This window comes from Castor canadensis, chromosome 6 (genome assembly GCF_047511655.1).
Source record: "Castor canadensis chromosome 6, mCasCan1.hap1v2, whole genome shotgun sequence".
Taxonomy (NCBI): domain Eukaryota; kingdom Metazoa; phylum Chordata; class Mammalia; order Rodentia; family Castoridae; genus Castor; species Castor canadensis.
The window spans coordinates 37412178-37433475 of record NC_133391.1 but is presented as its reverse complement, the minus strand read 5'-3'; the positions used below and the strand labels follow the sequence as shown (position 1 = coordinate 37433475).

General features: G+C 43.2%; 1 protein-coding gene and 1 non-coding gene across 2 annotated transcripts in view; both read left to right on the top strand.

The window, feature by feature from the left end:
• Positions 1-688, top strand: part of Cd9 (CD9 molecule) — a 33871-nt gene extending 33183 nt beyond the window's left edge. Inside the window, exon 8 of the mRNA XM_020158237.2 lies at positions 219-688. Within this exon, the coding sequence (XP_020013826.1) occupies positions 219-284 (66 nt within the window). The 3' untranslated portion in view covers positions 285-688. The remainder of the gene's footprint in view (positions 1-218) is intronic.
• Positions 689-5898: 5210 nt separating this feature from the next.
• On the top strand, positions 5899-5971 carry Trnal-aag (transfer RNA leucine (anticodon AAG)). The gene has a single exon. It is a non-coding gene; the product is annotated as a tRNA-Leu (tRNA).
• Positions 5972-21298: the final 15327 nt, after the last annotated feature.

Sequence of the window (21298 nt, the reverse complement as noted above, 5' to 3'; positions counted from 1 at the left end):
CCCCCTGAAAGTTCTCCCGGGAAGCTGCTTTTGCAGTAGACGTTAGCAACTGACTGCTGACTCTCAGAATCCCTCTGGTCCAGTGGTCCTTCCCACTGTCTAGCCTTAATCTCTCCTACTTCAGTACCTTTGAATTCAGCTGGCCTCATGGACGCCATTCCCCGGGTCATTTGTCTCGCACTGAGTGTCATGTCTTTCCTCCCCTTTGTATCTTGCAGGTATTTGGCATGATCTTCAGTATGATTCTGTGCTGTGCAATCCGCAGGACCCGTGAGATGGTCTAGAGTCAGCCGAAATCCCGAGCAGGAAAACTGACCCCTGAAGATGGTTGGGTTGTTTTGGTTTTTTGCCACTAACATTTAGTATTCATTTTGCATTTCTAAAACAAAAGTTATTCTGTGTTTGACTTTTTTTAATGCTTTATTCAATGTTGACATTTGTAGTAGAGGGATTTGGGGGTTGATTTGCTTTGGTTTATATATTTTTTTTTGATGGTTTATTTTTGCTTGTTATGTTAGCAGAAATCCTGCAATGAAAGGTACTATATTTGCCAGACTCTAGACAAAAGATATTGTACATAAAGAGAACTTTTTTTTTGCCTTTAAATAGAAAAAATGTCTATCAAATTTAATCAGGTTGTAACTTATATTGAAGACAATTTGATACATAATAAAAGATTATGACAATATCCAGCACTGGTTTTGTGTTTTGCTTCCTTTAATTTTTTGGAGGGTGGGGGCAGTACTGGGGCTTCACACTTATTAGACAGTACTCTGTCACTTGAGCAATGCCCTAGCCCCTTTAAACTTTTTTAAAGCTATTTGTCTTCAGATGTTCATCAACTACTTTTTAATGGCATTTACAGAAGAAGTGGGGTCCCCCAGTTGGTAGTAGGAGAGGTCAGCACTAGCATGAGTACACCCAACTTTTGTTTCACTCACTGCTGTGCTCCCAGCACCAAGACCCTGATGTCTGGTGCATAGAAAGTGCTCAGTATTCTTATACATGATGGTTTGTTGGTTAAATGACTAAACGATTGTGTATGCATCAGGATTTAGTCAGAGCAGAACCAGTCAGAGATACTTATATGTAGGAATGTGTCACAGGAATTTGGTCCTACACCTTACTGGGACTGGTCAACAGGTCTCTGTTGTCTGTGGACAGTCGGAAAAGATGATGGATGGATGTGACGGGAAACGGAAGAACAAGCTAGAATCACATGCACAAGATAGCACCATTGGGGCCAGACAACTCCATGTCAATTCTTGCTTTCTCTGATGCTGGTGGCTTGAGTCCTGCAGAGGCCTGCCTTTGTAATGGAGATAAAAGAGTACCAACCTGGGAGGTAGAAGAGTTAATGTGAAGCTGGCAGAAAAGCTGTGTGTGTGTGTGTGTGTGTGTGTGTGTGTGTGTGTGAGAAAGAGAGAGAGAGAGAGAGAGGTGACTGCTGCTTCATTCCCTCCTCCAGGCCTCCCACAAGGCTCTCTCTCTCCCTTGGGCTCCACTCAAACTGGAAATACCAGAAAGGGGGATTCTGGGAGGTGTAGTTCAGCTTAACCAGGTAGCCAGATCACAGAACCCACAATATGGGCACAGTCACTGTTCAAACCATTATTTGCAGGTCTAGTCCAGGGCAATGCAGAGAGTTAGGTGACAACAGAGTGAGATAACACAATGAAAGGGATGGAGGAGGCTCAGGGAACCTGTTATTGCTGGTGGTAGTGGTTTTGTTTTTTGGGGTTTTTTTTTTTCAGTTCTGAGGATTAAACCCAGGGCCTTGTGCATGGTAGGCTAGCTCTACCACTTGAGCTACACCTCCAGCATGGAAACTTTTTATTTCCCACTCCTTGACTCAGTTTGGGTTTTTAATGGTAAGGAGAGAAAAAGAATCAAAATGTCCTGAATGCTATGACATTTAAAAATGCAGAATCCCCTTTGATAGCAGCATTGTTCACAGTGGCCAAAAAATAGAAATGAGGTTGGGTGAGGTGGCTTACACCAGTATTCCCAGCTTGGGAGGTGGAGATGGAGAGGATCTTGGTTCAAGGCCAGCTGGCGGGGGGAGGGGGAGGTTTGGGAGAGAAGTTAGGGAGACCCCCCATCTCAATATGCCTGTAATCCCAGCTACTGGGGAGGCACAGGGAGGAGTATCCTGGTCCAAAGCCGACCCAAGCAGAAGTACAAGACAATATCTGAAAACTAACTAAACAGCAAAAAGGGATGTTGTAGTGACTCAAGTGGTAGAGTGCCTCCCAGTAAGTTCAAAGGCCGAGTTCAAACCCCAAGACGCCCCCCCCCCAAAAAAAAGAACTGAGAAATGCAGTTCAGACATGTGCAAAAGGACGGGCACAAAAGGACAAATACTCTATAATACCAAGTATATGAGGAACCTGGAACCAGTAATATCATGGAAACAGAAATTAAGGTTAATAGCTGGGTGCTGGTGGCTGATGTCTGTAATCCTAGCTGCTTGGGAGGTTGAGATGAGGAGGAGCTCCATTCGAGACCAACCTGGACAAACAGTTTGTGAGACCCATCTCCAAAATAACCAGAGCAAAGTGGACTGGAGGTGTGGTACAAACGGTAGAGCATCTGCTTTGCAAGCATGAAGCCCTGAGTTCAAACCCCAGTCCTAAAAAAACAAGGAAATTAGTGGTAACTAGGGGCTGGGAGAGGGAAAGATGGGGAGTTACTGTTTAATGAGTAAAGGACAAGTTTCTGTTTGGGATAACGAAGATGTGGAAATAGACAGTGTGACAATTGTGAGTTGTGCACTTAGAAATGGTGAACATGGTGCATTATGTGCTAAGTGTGTTTTTTTACACATTGTCCTCAGGTCTCCTTGCTGCTTTGTGGCCTTCCATCCACCCCTACTTCATTTGAGCATTTGAGGAAGGCTGACAGTACTGTTCCAGCTGTGGGAATTACAGGTCAACCTTTGGTTTACATAAATTGCAAAGGTCTGAGAAACAGAAAAGTCAAATGGCAGAGCCAAGGGTCATCACAATCTGAGGACTTCACTCCTCCAAGCCAGGTTGTCTTGTCTTCCCCACAGGGAGAGGTGGCCCAAGAGATTTTCCTACCCCACCCACCTCTGCCTTCATGCTGGCTTGCTGAGGCCCGAGCAACTGATGTAATTGTCTCCACTCAAGTCTTGGCCATCAGATCCCTGGAGAGCTAATTTGATTTCTTTTCTTTTAAATTGGATTTCCCCTAACCATCTGCTTCCCCTCTGTGGAAATGCTGGCAGGATCAGATCCGTATCCCAGTAGAATCTCTGCTTCTCTGTGAGGCTCCAGCACTCAGGCCTGCTCTTCTGGCCAGGCAAGGCCCTGAGGGACCCATGGGGCTGTTCTAACAACCCCTGCAGGGAGAGTCACCAGCACCCACAGGTCTCAACTGACCCTCAGTGTCATCCTGGGAGTTGGAGAGATGCATTATTCTCCATTTTCTTCCCCTTACACCCATACTGGGGCCCCACCCCTGGCCCTTTTTGCTTTAGTTATTTCTCAGATAGGGTCTGCTGCTTTTTGCCTGGGGCCAGCCTCAGACCTAGATCCTCCTACCTATGCTAACTTTGAATTACAGGCATGAGTCACCACACCTGATCAGTCCTGGACCCCTAAAGCATGCAGTTTCACGATTTCACTTCAACCTACATTCCCTTTTTTATTTTCTTTTTCGGATAACAATTTTGAACCAGAAAACAAAATTCCTCTTCCACAGCACGGTTACACAGCTCTTGAGACTGCTGGCCATCACAGCGTGGGTAGAAGTGGCTTCTCTATACTTCCATAAGGAGTTGGATACTAGCCAGAGTCGCAGTTCTGACATATGGGACAGGATAGCTTTTGTTTTGCTTTGTTTTGGTTTTTTTGTTTTGTTTTGTTTTGTTTTGATTTTGAGACAACATCTCACTATGCAGCCCAGCCTGGCCTCCAACTCTCCATCCTCCTGTCTCAGTCTTGAGTGCTGGGATTACAGCTGTGCACCGCTGTACCCAAAGATGGTACAGTTTTTATTAAGGTTTATAGTAAGTCATAGATTTATATGAGTGCTCTGAAGCCAGGCATGTTGGTCCTCATCTGTAATCCCAATTAGGGAGGCTGATGTAGGAGGATGGCAAAGGTAAGTCTAGCCTGTGCTCCATAGCGAGACCCCCATCTTTTAGGCACTGAAAATGGTAAAAGTTCTGAAACTTCTGACCAAAATGTGGAATACAAAAAAGGAAGTCTAGGGGCTGGTGGAGTGGCTCAAGTGGTAGAGTGCCTGCCTAGCAAGTGTGAGGCCTTGAGTTCAAACCCAGGGCCAACAAAAAAAAGAAAGTATGATTTGCACAAAAAAGGAAGTCTAGTAGAGAAGCTGGGAGCAGGTGGCTTAGCCTATATAGGTGTGATTGTAGGCTGAGATTGGAAGGATCATAGTTCAAGGCCAACCTAGGCAAATAGTTCACAAGACCCCATCTCCAAAACAACCAAAGCAAAATTGACTGGAGGTATGGCTCAAGTGGTAGGATACCTGCTTTTCAAATGCAAAAGCCCTGAGTTCAAACCCCAGTCCCCCCCAAAAAAAAAATAGGGAAAAAAGAGGAAGGGGAGGAGAAAAATAAGGGCACATTACTGCATTGAATCAACTGCAATCAATCAGGGACACTCATTCGTGTCATTTGGACAGAAAGCAGCACACTGATGTAATTACCCTTGCTTTGGTTCGGAAGTAAAGAAGAGCACATGCTGTCTGACATACTTCTCACTCGAAGAGATTATGAGTGATGAAGAAAACAGGAGAACAAATATAAAATGCAAAAATGATATCCAGACAATAAGTTCAGAATCCTCTGAATCTCTGAGAAACGAACACAATCCTACAGTATCAAAAGAGACAGGGGAACTTCTTGCTCTTCCACCATGCCCCCTGCCCCACCTATATGTAGAAAAACCCAGACCCAAGTTCAGTGGCCACCACCCTTTGGGTCAGCTGCCTTCTCCTTTCCTTCCCTTCTGGACCAGCCTGGACTGCCCCATCACCTCCCACGCTCCCAGATCCTCCTGAAATGCCCAAATACTGGAAGGTACACTGTGGTTTGGACCATAAGAGACATTGGCCACTGGATGGGTCTGAGGCAAAGGGAGAAAAAAGGTCACATCACCTTGGATTGAGTGCAAATCTCCTTCCCAGGGAAGATCTGGCTGACGGGAGCAAATGTTTCATCGTTTTCTCCATCAACAGTTGGCTATTATGCATAGTATAATTTATATCTCTTTTCGATTGTAGTAGATTGGAAATTGTTAAGTGAATCAGGGTCTGGCCAGGAAAGCAGAATGCAAAACAGGTAATTCATCAGAGAGAATTTAATATAGGAAATTGGTTACAAGTGTTGGAGGACTGGAGACTCACTAAGAGAACAAGGAGGTAATGCAGAAATAATAGCCGAGGAATGGCTGCAAGCCCTAGGCAGAAGGAAAAGGTGGATTATTAGCTCCTAGGAGTGCAGAGGGCCCTGCAGGGCTGACACTCGGACCTGGAAGATTCCATGTCTCAGCTGCTGTGGGTCCCACGGGGGGCTGGGGAGAGGCTGGGTCTGAGAGTGCCAGATTCCACACTCTAAATCCTGGGCCTTGGGTTTCTAGAACCTTCCCTGACTGAGGATTCAAATGACCAACAGTATATGGGGGAAAAAATGCTCAATATCATTAGCCACCAGGGAAATGCAACTCAAAACAAGATTCCATCTCACTCCAGTTAGAATAGCTATTATCAAAAAAAGCACACCCGTGGCTCACACCTGTAATCCTAGCTACTCAGGATGCAGAGATCAGGAGGATTTGATTCAAGGCCACCCCTGGGGAAATAGTTCGAGAGACCCTATCTCTAAAATATGAAACAAATAAAAGGGATGGTGGAATGGCTCAAGTGGTAGAGCACTTGTCTAAGAAGCATGAGGCCCTGAGTTCAAACCCCAGTACCACCAAAAAAAAGAGCAAAGAGCAGGACTGGAGGTGTGGCTCAAACGATAGAGCATCTGCCTCACAAGCATGAAGTCCTGAGTTCAAATCCCAGTACCGCAAAAAGTAACAAACTCTGGAGAGGACATGGGGGGACAAACTCTTAAACACTGTTGATAGGGAAGTAAATTAGTACAGCCACTATGGAAAACAGTACAGAGGTTATTCAAAAAAGCTAAAAACACAACTGCCACATGGTCCAGCTATACCATAATTCCTGGAATTATACCCAAAGAAAATGAAATCAGCAGGCCAAAGAGATACCTGCACAACAATATTTACTATGGCATTATTCACAATAGCCAAGATATAAATCAGCCTAGGGTCAACAGATGAATGGATAAAGAAAATGTGGTATGTCTACACAATGGAGTATTAGCTGGCCATAAAGAATGAAATCCTGTCACTTGCAGTAAAAATGGATGGAACTGGAGGACATTACGCTAAGTGAAATGAGGTAGACACAGAAAAACAAGTACCACAGATTCCTTCTCATATGTGGAAACTGAAGCAGTCAACTCGAGGGTAGAATAGAGATTACTAGAGACTGGGAAGGGGTGGGGGGTGGGGGGAAGGTTAGATTGATCAGTACGTGCTACATGCATGTATGGAAATACACACTGAACACCATATGTTCAATGAATGAGTTAACAAAACAACAATAAAATGACAATAAATCAGGTGAGCACAAATGAGCAAGCAAGAAAGGCAAGTTGGGCTGGCAAAGTGGCTCAAGTGGTAGAGCACCTACCTAAGAAGCGTGAGGCCCTGAGTTCAAACCCTAGTACTGCCGAAAAGCACAAGCTCCCTGACCCAGAGGCAGGTCCCTCCCCATAAGGAAAACAACCATCACTTTGACTATAATTAGAAGCTTTGACAATAACCCGTGACTGAACATTGAGCTTCTAGAATTAAGACAATGTTTTGTAACCTGAAGTTGCTGCAAGACTTTACCCAAAAAGTGACCAGGAAAATCTGGGACTGTCACATATAGACCCTGGACAAGGGAAAATGCATCTACTAGCCACAATTCAGGACATGTGGGAGACCAAAAAGAACTGCAAGATTGCAGCCGTGGGCCCTCCTTGTACCTGGCACATCACAGACGCACGGTAACGCCATTGTTACTGAATCGCAGGTTCTGAGCCTTCCTGCAATGCTTCACATAAAAATGTTAGAACACAGGCAGGGGTGTGGCTCAGTGGTAGAGTGCTTGCCTAGCATGTGGGAAGACTTGGGTTCCATCCTCAACACCACCAAAAAAAAAATTTTTTTAAAGTTAGAACTCCACCTCCCCAAAAGAGTATGATAGCCCGAGGTTCCAGTTTTGCTAGGAGCAAAGCTGTCTGAAGTCACTCTAGAGCTTACTCTGGGTTTCAAAGACTAAGAGCTCTTTAGGGCCTGGGATCCCCTTCTTCCATGGGAGGGACTGCCCCCAACCAGTTACCCACAACCAGGAGTTTCCAGGTGCTGGCCTTTTCCCCAGCAGCTGTCATCAGCTAACACCCAAATCCAGACTGCCTGGCCCTAGCAGCCTTTGGGTCCTTTCATTAATAAGGTGACTTTGAGCCAGGCATCAGTGACTCACACCTATACTCCTTAGCTACTTGGAAGACTGAGATTGGGAGGATTGAGGTTTGAGGCCAACCAAGGCGATAGTTCAAGAGACCTCATCTCCAAAATAACCAGAGCAAAATGGACTGGAGGTGTGGTTTTATCCCACACCTCCAGAAAGGGAGAGCCAATCTTGCTCCACAGTTCCAAATTGACTGTAGGAACACACACAGGTAGGCCAACACACATTCAAAAGCCTCTGTCCTGCTCATTCTCTCTATCCACACCCATATACCTCTCCAACCCAGATACAGCTCTTAGCCTTACCAACACCTACTGAAAGCCCCCTCTTCCTCTCAGGTCCTTCTTCCTTTCCAGGGCCAGCTCAGACTCTCATCACCTATCACACAGCTGGTGGCAGAGACTCCTGCTGGCAGTCCCAGTTCCCTGCCCCCTGTATGGTGGGTGCACTTGATGCTGTAGCTGCCCAGCTGGTCTCCTTGCATGTGTGAGAGGCCATATGACTACTTCTTTTTATATTTATTTATTTTGGTACTGGGGTTTGAACTCAGGGCCTACACCTTGAACCACTCCACCAGTCCTTTTTTTGTGATAGGTTTTTTTCGAGAGAGGGTGTTGTGAACTATTTGCCCAGGCTGGCTTCAAACCAGGATCTTCCTGATCTCTGCCTCTTGAGTAGCTAGGATGACAGGTGTGAGCCACCAGCACCCGGCTGTGTGACCAACCCTTGCCAATATGATGAAAGTAGAAGTGATGAGCATAACTCACAGCACAGAAAGCTGAGGAAGAGTGAGCTTCCCCCATCCACTGGCTTAACAGAGAGAACCTGAGGGCCTGGAAGAAGGACCAAAGGATCTTGGATGCTGGAATGACCACACAAAAGACCACTCAAGCAGGACTGATTGTACATGAGCAAGGATATCACAAGAATTATTTGGCATTGTATTAAGCACTGACCTTTCCAGGTTTATCTGTTATAATAGTTAGCCTTATACCTCCAGCTACCACCCATGCTGCTCTCTCCCCCTTCTCCAGTATTTCCATCAGGGCCACCTGATGCTGCACTTGGCCTTCACTGGTTAGGATGCTTCAGGCCACAAGTATAAGAAGCCCAAAGTCAAAGATTTTTTAAGCAGCAAGGAACTTATATCATATACAGGAAGTCAGAGGAGGGAGACTATTGTCGACAATATCTGAAGTCATTCTAGGAGCTTACTCTGGGTTATACAGACTAAGAGCTCTTTAGGGCCTGGGCTTCCCCTTCTTCCATGGGAGGGGCTACCCCCAACTCAACCCCCAACTGTGGCTTTTGCTTTTGAGTTTGTTCCTTCATGATCATATGGTGACTGCAGCAACTCAAGGCCTCATCTCATCCCACGATGCCTGTCTAAAGGCTGGAAGAAATAAATGTTCCTTCATTGTACCTCCTTTTTAAGAATTCGAAAAACATCCCCAGAATTCCCTCAGAAGACATCCGCTCACATCTCATTGGCCAGAATTGATCACATGCTCATCCTTAATCACCATAACTGGATTAGATAGACTAAGCAGGTCTCATTTCCAGGCCCAGGGCTGGGAAAGGTACCTGAGGCCACATGGCCTACGGACACCTGGAGTCAGGAAAGCCATGTCAACTGCACAGGCCCTAGAATCCGGTAGGCCAGATTCTATATGTCCCATGTTGTTCTATCTTCTTGGCCTGTGAAAGGTAGAAAGCTCTGTATTCTGAAGTCACCAAGCTTTTTCAGCAGTCATGCTGGGGAAGTATTTTACTAGGTACCAGAAACTTCGAATAGGTGTGGTGTAACTTAGTGGTAAAGTGCTTAGCTAGCATGCATATGGCCCTGGCTCCAGCCCCATCACTGAAAAAAAAGAAAAACCTCCAATAATGACGGGGAGTGATCTAGAAGCCTGCAAATTGTTACCATGGGACTATCCTAACTCCTTGCTCCCAGACAGATCTCAGTTTCATCATTTGTCAAATATAGATAACCTGACTAATCAGTAGCATCTCCAGTTATCTGGTTGTGATCTCCTGAGTCCAACAGTCAAGTCTTCACCTTTCCTCTATCTCCCCAACACAGTTCTAGGTGAGGGGTTAACTTTCAGTGAGGAAAGTAACCATTCAAGAATTTTAACACTCTAGCCAGGCACAGTGGCTCACTTCTATAATCCCAGCTACTCAGGACTACTCAGGAGGTGTAGATCAGGAGGATGGAGGTTCTAGGCCATCCCTGGCAAAAAGTTATTGAGACCCCCCCCACCATCTCAACCAATAAGCAGGGTGTGGTGGTAGAAGCCTGTCATCCTAGCTATGCAGCAGGTATAAGTAAAAGGATCACTGACAGGGCCAAAAATAAAAAAATTAAAACAGGAGCCCCAAGAACCTATCAGAAAAATAACTAAAAGCAAAAAGGACTGGGGGCATGGCTCAAGAGGTAGAGCGCCTGCATAGCAAGCACAAGGCCTTCAGTTCAAACCCCAGCGCTGCCAAAAGGAAAAGAACTTTAACACTCCAATCAGTGAGAGGACCCCACATCCATGACTTGTAGCGATGTCACTGTACTGAAGCCACTTTTAGTAGCCATGTTGTCTTAAGACAAAAAGATAATCTGATGTTAATCAACTATTTATCTATCTATCTATCTATTTATTTATTTTTGGTGGGACTGGGGTTTGAACTCAGGATAATCAACCAGTTATTTTCATATTGTTCTATCTCCCTGTCCCACCCTTACAAAGAAAATAACTTTGAAATGCCCAACCATATTTTTGTCTTTGTTTCTGTTTTTTTCAAGCCCTTCTCTATGAAAACAACCTCCTTTGCTCTGGCCTTCACTTATTCTATTTTATGGAATAAGGTGTTGCCTGACTTTAAGATAGCAAATAAGCAAATCAAGATTGCTAACTAAATTTTCATCATTTTGTCCTTTGATGGTAGCCTTTAAGAACGGCCATTAGGGCAGAGCTGACCCACCACACAGGAGCCAAGACTTTACTTCACTCTCCTGGTTTCAGGGAGATACATTGCTCCAGTGCTCCTAAACTTCTATCTGAGGTAGAGACAAAATTAAAAGGCATGATAGGCAAATGGAAGTCCTGAAGCTCACACTTAATGTACCTGTATTTTGGAACCAAGATTTACACCAGTGCTAAACTTTCTGGTAATATCTTCAATGCTTTGACTCAGATTCAGATCTATTACATCTTGACTGAGATTAAATATGTCTATTTCTGCAAGAGACTATAAAACTACAAAAGACAAAAACTAAGGACTGACCCTGGGCTGATGGAGTGGCTCAAGTATCAGAGTACCTTCCTTCCTACAGGGCTCCCATGGATCATCCATGACCTGGGATTCCAGCTATCTCTCTTACCTGAAAGTTTAGAACTGGTATATACCTTAGTTGCTGTGTCTGATAAGAGAAGAATTCAGGCAAGATGTAAAAATGATAGGTAAAGTTTATCAGGAAAGGAATTGAGTATAACAGGATAAAAGTGGGGAGAATTCAAGGGGAAAAGAGAGAAACATTTCCTGCTCCCCATGCAGGAAGTGGGAGTAAAGACTCAAAATGGCAGGCTCCATCCAGAGTCTTAGGCTTTCTGAGCTGGGGAAATACACATGATCTGGGTGGCTGAGATGGGTGCCAAATCAGGAAGGTGTCATCCAGGTCTACTCAAATGCCAGGGACAATAGGTGTGCTTTAGGACTTTCCTTTGCTCCATATGCCTTTCATTCTTTTTGCCCCTCCACTCATCCAAGGAGCCCTGAGCTTGTTAACATCTCAAAGAAGAAGGCAGATGTAGACAGCCTCAAGTCTCCCCGTGTTAACAGTAACAGTGCAGTCTGTGATCAGACTTCCAGTTCTTTGTGTCCCCCAGGGAAGAATCTATGGCAGGACAGGTGAGTGTAAATGGAGCTAATTAAAAGTTAGGGAAGGGAAATACAGGTGGAAGCCAAGAAGCAGACAGAGTGTGCTTCTTTTGTCCAGGTGCTTTTAAAACCTATGCTAACCTATGGGAAGGGAAGAACAAGGTGGTTTCCAGCCAATAATCAATGAGTGAGGAGGAGTATGGGCAGTCCTGGGCCAGGTAAGGGTGGTCTGAGCCATCCCTTAGCCAGGGCATTGTCAATCTGAAATGCAGTATTAAGTAATATATTTTCTATGAGTCCCAAACTCTCCCTAACTCTAGCCTGCCTCAACTTCCCCTGAGAGACAAGATCCAAAAAAAAAGTCTTTTTTTTTGAGGTTGCTTAGGGGTTGGAGTTCTCTTTTCTCCTGAATCTGTTTTGAGCTGACAAAGGACAGCAGACCCTACCTACAAGGGGAAATTGTGTCACCTACTTGTCTCCCTTGGGGCTCATTTGAACAGAAGGTGGCTGAATTATTGTCCAGGAGAGTCAAGGTCTCTCATGGAGATCTGGTTGTTCACGGAGATCTCTTTCATCTACAGAGATCAATAGCCTTGTTGCCTCATGAGTTGAGTCCTAAAGGCTTTTATCCTGGAAGAGATAAATCTGGTTTAGAAGGCATGACTCAAACATGAACAATGACAGGAGCATCAGAAAAGGCCATGCAAGGTGTAGCAAGAAGGATAAAGAATCTAACTTTTCATTTTAAAAAGTGACAACCAGGGTCTACTGGTTTGTTTGTTTTTTAATAGGTGTCTATACCTGTAGCTATTTCTAACCCTTGGCTGGCCCCACTGTAATGGGCAGTTAAGGATTGATTGTCTGGGGTAATAGCTACATTAGGGACTAGGTGCCACTCCAATTAGAGGGTAGCATCAATGAGTCAGTTCTATACAAAAAGAAGACTCAGTTTCCCTAAGCAGAAGTCAGATACCATTGAAAGTAGAGTACAAGGGAGAGTATAAACAACTCTTAGTACTATTAAAAGGACAGATCTGGAGCTAATAAAAATTGTCATATTTCCTTTGCTTAAACAGAAGGCCTTGGCCAAAGACATGAGTTTGCCTTTTGCCAGAAGCCTAGAGCACATGTGTAAGAGTCCCTTTTTAAAACTTCTCAGCTTTGGTTACTTTTAGAGGTATGGCATAATGACTCCATCTACATCTGGAGAAATCCCCTCATCTGTGTAGTTTGAACTGTAGTCCTCTTAAACTGTTTCTCTGAACAATTGCGGCTAACAATCTTGCCAATTTGGCAATTTTGTCCCTGGAGCCAGGAGTAGCTTCTCCTGGAAAGTCAGATTTTGTCCCACAGTGGAGAGGGAGTAACACATCAAACAGATCAGAAGTCAGTGCCAATGCTACTTTTAGGCCAAATTAAGCAACAAACAGATTTATTTTTAAAATAGCTCTTAGGCCAGGCTTAATTAAATCTAATTGTCCCATAGAGGATGTACTGACACCTTTTAATTGTTTTATAAGGAAAATACAAAATGACTCCAATACTTAAGAATATCTGTCCTGGTTGACAGATAAGCACTTGTCAGAGTCATTTTCCATGAGCTTGTCTGTAAATGTCCCAGAAGGATCAGAACAGTATTAACAAAACTTATAATAGCATGGTTAACAGTTTAGCAATTAACATAACAATCTAATTACTATTATTGCATACAGTATTAATAAACATCTTATTATGATTGGGAAAGAGTCTAAGACACCAGCTTGGTACAGTGTTTTTTCACAACTTTATTTTAGAAGGCTTATGTTCTTGAATACAAAATATACCTAACTTATAAGGGAGCAAGTAACAGCATCACAATTTAAACCCTGAGTTTTGGTTAAGTAAAGTAACAGATTAGTTGTCAGTACTGACAATACAGTGCTGACAATTAAAAACCCTAAATTTCCCATTGGTTAGAGGAAGGCAGTGTCAACAATCCCAATTAGCTCCTGTTTTAATGCTCAATTTTATATCATATATATAAAACAATGTTTATCTAGCCAATGTCAGGTAAACTAATGTTTATCTGACAAACAGATGCCAGGCCCAAATGGCAGAACTTTTAGCATTTGTCATAAACATCAGAAATGTCAAAGACCTTATTAGATAGAATGTATCTTAGAGAAAAGAGCAAACAAATATCCACTTTTAGATATGCATTAGATTGTAAATCTGACCTCAGAAATTCTCTAGGCAAACTTTAAACTATAGCGAACTCAATATAAACTTATAAGGTTTAAGACCTTAATTTGTATCTCAAAACAACCTTTGTAAAAACCCAAATTTAAATAACACTGTTTTTAATAAAACTCTTAGCAACCTTATACCTTAAAAGACTCAGGGAGAAAAGTAAATTAAACTATCTTTTTTTACAATAGCAATCTATAAGAACACATGTGATAATAAACCTACTTATAAAAGAGTTAAATGTAAATTACACTTATGATAGAATGAAGCAGATTATTGTTTATAAATTTTCTTTAGTCCTAAGGCAGAGGACAGTTAGGATTGGTTGGAATTAGAACTTTAGAGAACCTTCTAAACAACAGTTTTACACATTAACTTTATAAAAGTAGTGTAAAAATCATCCTTAAAGATACCTGCACACACGCACACACACACACAGAGAAAGAGAGAGAGAGAGATGTTTTGACCTAGGCATACCAAAAAAATGTCAATTTAAGCACACATGTATGAGCTCAAAAAAGTAAAAGTTAAGTGGCCACACTTGGTAGCAGACAAAGACATACACAGAAAAGACACAGGGACACACAAAATAATCACATTCATTTAGACTGTACTCTTAAGTCATTTCTTTGTCATTATTTTCAGTGGGTTACTCAGCTATATTCTTAAGTAGTTTACAGATCTTTAACACAAATACGCTATTCTTTGTCCAATCCTTAACAGATTAATGCATTTAAAACATGTATAAAACCTATATTAATTTAGAGAATTTTAACCACAACTTTGTTATAATTTTCCTAGAGGATGACAAGATGGCATCACCCATGAGCGTCCTATCCCTAGGGAATGGCAACATGGCACTGAACACATGGTGGCTCCATCATGGTGGCAGCATTTCCTGTGAACACATGATCTCTCCTAAAGTTCTTTCAAATGGAACACAAAGACATGTTGCATGCAACATACAGGCTCAAAAAAGCAATCTGTTATAGGAATAAAAGACATCCTTCCCTGAGAGACAGGTGTTACTGCCCACAAAAGTTAGTCATCTTTTTTAGATTAGCAGGATCAAGTGCTCCCAGTATTTAAGGATGCAGTCAAGTGGTAAATGCTGGCTGGTGAAGAGAGGGAAAGGGAGAAGGAAGAAATTACTCCTTGAGAGAGTGAGAGCTCCCAGGATCCACAAGGCGTCCCAGAAAGCCTCCAATACAGGTCCTTCCCATCTGGTTTGAAGGGATATCTCCATATGCAAGTGGAGGGGCCCCTCGCTATGACAGAATCTTCTCCTAAGGGCCCTGCATGAGGGTTCTCAAATAGAATGCTGATTCCGAATGAAAACCCAGCTATTATCCTTATGAAGGGACCAAATAATCAAAGCAAACTAAGGTGGGATTTGAACTCATGACCTCCTACTTCCTAGGCAAGCATTCTACCGCTTGAGCCACTCTGTCAGTCCTTGTTAGCTTCCATAAAGAAAGGAGACTTAGAAACTGTCTTTAGAATCCAGTAACTAACTGTACTAGCACCATCAATGAAGGGTGCCAGCTGCTTACTGGAGGGCCCAAGGCATGTGTCCCCAGGCCAGGAGAATGTGACCTCGGGGTGAGTGTTTCCGTGACCCCTTAGGGCCCCAGGGACAAGCAGAGCTTGTGCATTCCAAGCCCCGCTGGCCCCAAGTCCCGGCTGCACAGTTTTGGCCTGATGGTCCAGTCGGCGGGCGGAAGACCTGGGGACTAGCACATGGAGGCTCATGTGCCCAGCCTATGGACGCCTGTCCCTGACCCCTCCAGAGGCAGTTTAAGGCCTGGGGCCAGCTGGGTCGGGTGAGGCATGCCTCCCATTTGCCCTCTAGGACCCCACCACCTGGATATAGCACAGGACAGGTTAGGGGATGGAGGATGGGCAAAGAGGGGTGCAGCCCGAGTGTCCAGGGCCACAGCCATCACTGCTGACATTGCCCAGGGCCCTGGGGCAGTCCTGATCGCCCTCTTCGGGCCACGCAGCTGCCTGGGCCTGGCGGTCAGAGAATCTGGAACACGCACTACACACAGCAGCATTTTTGGGAGATGCTGGTAACTGCGAGCTTATTACCCAGAAAGGGGGAGGCAGAAGAGCATCGCAGTTCTAAGCAGCCTGCCACCGCACCCCCAAACACATAGCCCTTGTGTGTCTCCGTGGTGCGACCTCGCATGCAGCCTGGACCATGGTGCAGCATGAGATGCCTGTGCCCCCAGTGCATGCGACCAGGGGCTGACCCTGCAACTCCACTGGAAGGCCTCGGAGCAAGCACCGCACATTGGGGGAACACCACTGGGTCCCGTGAAGCAGGCACCTCCCAGCTAGGCAGAAGAAAGAGGAGAAAAGAGAGTAGAAATGACCCTTTAAAATACAGGGTCTGGGGGCTCACCATTTCCCCTGACTGGCTTTGCATACTGGTGCAGTCTGTGATCAGAAGACTTCAAAATTCTTTGTGTCCCACAGGGAAGAAGCCATGTTAAGACACGTTGGTGTAAATGGAGTTTATTTAAAGTTAGGGAAGGCAAATACAAGTGGAAGACAGGAAGCAGACAGAGCGTGCTTCTCTTCTCCAGGTGCTTTTAAAACCTATGGGAAGGGAAGAACCAGGTGATTCCATCCAATAATCAGTTGAGTGGGGAGGAGCAGGAGTGGTCCCCAGGTCAGATAAGGGTAGTCCAGCCATCCCTGAGCCAGGGCATATCAATCTGAAATGCAATATTTCATTTGTATAGTTCATATATTTCATATATTTTCTGAGTCCCTAACTTTCCCTAACTCTAGCCTGCCTCACCTATTCTTGTAACTTAGCATCTAAAAGGATATGGGAAGTGGTGCCTGGCTGATCGGGCTTTTTAGTTTTTACTTTCTAGTTTTAATGTCTGAGTCTGGTCCTTTTAATATTTATTAAAATAGTATAATTTTCCTGTCTCCTTATCTATCTATCCTGCCTCATCCATCAGTCATGGCTACCTAACTGCTACCTAACATCTCCATCAACAGAGAGCAAGGACAAGAGACTCCTGACCTAGGCCTCCACCATTCCAGCAGGAAGTAGTCAGACTATGACTTCCATTTCCTAAAATATTTCAGGTTCTCTACTCCTTGAGTGAGACATGTCAGATAACAGTTAACCATGAGTGAAGGGTGAAGTGGGATACACAGATGAGGAAACAGGGAAATTATACTGTTTTTAATAAATATTAAAAGGGCCAGACTCAGACACTGAAACTAGAAAGTTTAAACTAAAAAGCCAGAGCAACTAGCCATCTTAAGTTACAAGAACAGGGACTTAAAGGAGCTCTGCCCCTGCCTTCCTCTGTAAGATGCTAACAGGCTGCAAGCTTCCTTGAATGGGCAGAGGGAAAGGCTTATCTGCCAAAGGGAGGTTCTAAACATACTTATTGTCCCTCTGTTTTGAGTAGGCCTGAATGACATGTTTTAGCACCCATTTAAGCCACCCAAATCCATTATCTTAATGACCACATGAATTCTCCCAGCTCAGAGAGTATAAGACTTTTGCTTATTTGTTTGTTTGGAGGAGTTGTTTGTTTTGGTTTTTTTTTTTTTTCGACAGTTTGGGGAATTGAACCCAGGGCCTCATGGATGCTAGGCAAGTAATCTACAACTCAGCTACATCCCCAGCCCTGATGCCTTAAAAGGCTCTCTCTGGTGAACACATAGGGTCACAAGGGAGGACACAAATTAAGCACTGTTGGCTAAATCTTGGTGAGAAGGTGGTGGCTTAAAGCAAAGTAATAGGGGAGGGTGATAGAAGTATATTTCTGGGTATGGTCAATTGTGAAGGTAAAGCTAAGAGGATTTGCTAATGGGACAGATTTAAGGATGACTCCAAGCCTTTTGACAGAAGCAGCAGGAAGTATGGTGTTGCATGGGAAAGGAATCCAGCTGGATGCCAGTGGCTACTCATCCTAGCTACTCAGGAGGCAGGGATCAGGAAGATCCCAGTTTGAGGCAAATCTGGGCAAATAGTTTGTGACTCTTTCTCAAAAAAAAACTCTACACAAAAAAGAGTGGCTAAAGCAGTAGAGATCCTGCCTAGCAAGCCTAGCAAGTGTGAGGCCCTGAATTCAAATCCCATGCCATCAAAAACCAGAAAGAAATTCACTAAAAATTAAACATAATAAAAAGAAGGAAAAAATGAACAAAAACAAAGAAAAAATAAATGAATACAAAGAAGAAAGACGAAAACAAAGTATGCAGTTCGCTTTTACTGGTATGGGGAGACTTCAGGAGGATGTTTAGTGGCAAGCAATAGGAATTGAATTTGAAGTATGTCAATGAGCTATTCACAGGGAGAATTATGGAGTCAAAAGTACAGTATCCCACATCCAGGAGGTTGGTCTTAGGAAGAAGCTGCAAGCTGGGAGATATTTTCAGATGCTAGATAGTAAAGCTCTCAAACCAGACACAACAGTGGGCTGTAATCTCAGCTACTCCAGAGACTGTGGCAGGAAATTTACTTGAATTTGAGCCCAGGAGTTTTAGGACAGCTTGGGCAGCATGCTCATTGGTAGAACACTTGCCTAGTGTGAATGAGGCCCTGGGTTCCATCCCTTGTACCACAAAAGAAAAGAAACAAACCTAAGAGGACTGCCTAACACATAGAAGATATTTATTAAATTTGTGTAATGAAACAGCAATCAAGAGTCTCCCCAAAAAGAAAAGTCCAGGACCTGATGGATTCTCTGCTGAATTCTATCAGACCTTTAAAGAAGAACTGATACCAACCCTCCTTAAACTGTTCCATGAAATAGAAAGGGAAGGAAAACTGCCAAACATATTTTATGAAGCCACTATTACACTTATCCCAAAACCAGGCAAAGACACCTCCAAAAAGGAGAACTATAGGCCAATCTCCTTAATGAACATTGATGCAAAAATCCTCAACAAAATAATGGCAAACCGAATTCAGCAACACATCAAAAAGATTATCCACCATGACCAGGTAGGCTTCATCCCAGGGATGCAGGGGTGGTTCAACATACGAAAATCAATAAACGTAATAAACCACATTAACAGAAGCAAAGACAAAAACCACTTGATCATCTCAATAGACGCAGAAAAAGCCTTTGATAAGATCCAACATCATTTCATGATAAAAGCTCTAAGAAAACTAGGAATAGAAGGAAAGTTCCTCAACATTATAAAAGCTATATATGACAAACCTACAGCCAGCATTATACTTAACGGAGAAAAATTAAAACCGTTCCCTCTAAAATCAGGAACCAGACAAGGATGCCCACTATCTCCACTCCTATTCAACATAGTACTGGAATTCCTAGCCAGAGCAATTAGGCAAGAAGAAGGAATAAAAGGAATACAAATAGGTAAAGAAACTGTCAAAATATCCCTATTTGCAGACGACATGATCCTATACCTTAAAGACCCAAAAAACTCTACTCAGAAGCTTCTAGACATCATCAATAGCTATAGCAAAGTAGCAGGATATAAAATCAACATAGAAAAATCATTAGCATTTCTATACACTAACAATGAGCAAACGGAAAAAGAATGTATGAAAACAATTCCATTTACAATAGCCTCAAAAAAAATCAAATACCTAGGTGTAAACCTAACAAAAGATGTGAAAGACCTCTACAAGGAAAACTATACACTTCTGAAGAAAGAGATTGAGGAAGACTATAGAAAGTGGAGAGATCTCCCATGCTCATGGATTGGTAGAATCAACATAGTAAAAATGTCGATACTCCCCAAAGTAATCTACATGTTTAATGCAATTCCCATCAAAATTCCAATGACATTCATTAAAGAGATTGAAAAATCTACTGTGAAATTTATATGGAAACACAAGAGGCCACGAATAGCCAAGGCAATACTCAGTCAAAAGAACAATGCAGGAGGTATCACAATACCTGACTTCAAACTATATTACAAAGCAATAACAATAAAAACAGCATGGTACTGGCACAAAAACAGACATGAAGACCAGTGGAACAGAATAGAGGATCCAGATATGAAGCCACACAACTATGAGCAACTTATCTTTGACAAAGGAGCTAAAAATATACGATGGAGAAATAGCAGCCTCTTCAACAAAAACTGCTGGGAAAACTGGTTAGCAGTCTGCAAAAAACTGAAACTAGATCCATGTATATCACCCTATACCAAGATTAACTCAAAATGGATCAAGGATCTTAATATCAGACCCCAAACTCTTAAGTTGATACAAGAAAAAGTAGGAAATACTCTGGAGTTAGTAGGTATAGGTAAAAACTTTCTCAATGAAACCCCAGCAGCACAGCAACTAAGAGATAGCATAGATAAATGGGACCTCATAAAACTAAAAAGCTTCTGTTCATCAAAAGAAATGGTCTCTAAACTGAAGAGAACACCCACAGAGTGGGAGAAAATATTTGCCAATTATACATCAGACAAAGGACTGATAACCAGAATATACAGGGAACTTAAAAAACTAAATTCTCCCAAAACTAATGAACCAATAAAGAAATGGGCATGTGAACTAAACAGAACTTTCTCAAAAGAAGAAATTCAAATGGCCAGAAAACACATGAAAAAATGCTCACCATCTCTAGCAATAAAGGAAATGCAAATTAAAACCACACTAAGATTCCACCTCACCCCTGTTAGAATAGCCATCATCAGCAACACCACCAACAACAGGTGTTGGCGAGGATGTGGGGAAAAAGGAACCCTTTTACACTGTTGGTGGGAATGTAGACTAGTACAACCACTCTGGAAAAAAGTTTGGAGGCTACTTAAAAAGATGGACATCGATCTACCATTTGATCCAGCAATACCACTCTTGGGGATATACCCAAAAGACTGTTACTCCAGAGGCACCTGCACATCCATGTTTATTGCGGCACTATTCACAATAGCCAAGTTATGGAAACAGCCAAGATGTCCCAGCACTGACGAATGGATTAAGAAAATGTGGTATCTATACACAATGGAATTCTATGCAGCCATGAAGAAGAACGAAATGTTATCATTCGCTGGTAAATGGATGGAATTGGAGAACATCATTCTGAGTGAGGTTAGCCTGGCTCAAAAGACCAAAAATCGTATGTTCTCCCTCATATGTGGACATTAGATCAAGGGCAAACACAACAAGGGGATTGGACTATGAGCACATGATAAAAGCGAGAGCACACAAGGGAGGGGTGAGGATAGGTAAGACACCTAAAAAACTAGCTAGCATTTGTTGCCCTTAACGCAGAGAAACTAAAGCAGATACCTTAAAGCAACTGAGGCCAATAGGAAAAGGGGACCAGGAACTAGAGAAAAGGTTAGATCAAAAAGAATTAACCTAGAAGGTAACACCCACACACAGGAAATCAATGTGAGTCAATGCCCTGTATAGCTATCCTTATCTCAACCAGCAAAACCCCTTGTTCCTTCCTATTATTGCTTATACTCTCTCTACAACAAAATTAGAGATAAGGGCAAAATAGTTTCTGCTGGGTATTGAGGGGGGGAGCGGGAGGGGGTGGAGTGGGTGGTAAGGGAGGGGGTGGGGGCAGGGGGGAGAAATGAACCAAGCCTTGTATGCACATATGAATAATAAAAGAAAAATGAAAAAAAATAAAATAAAATA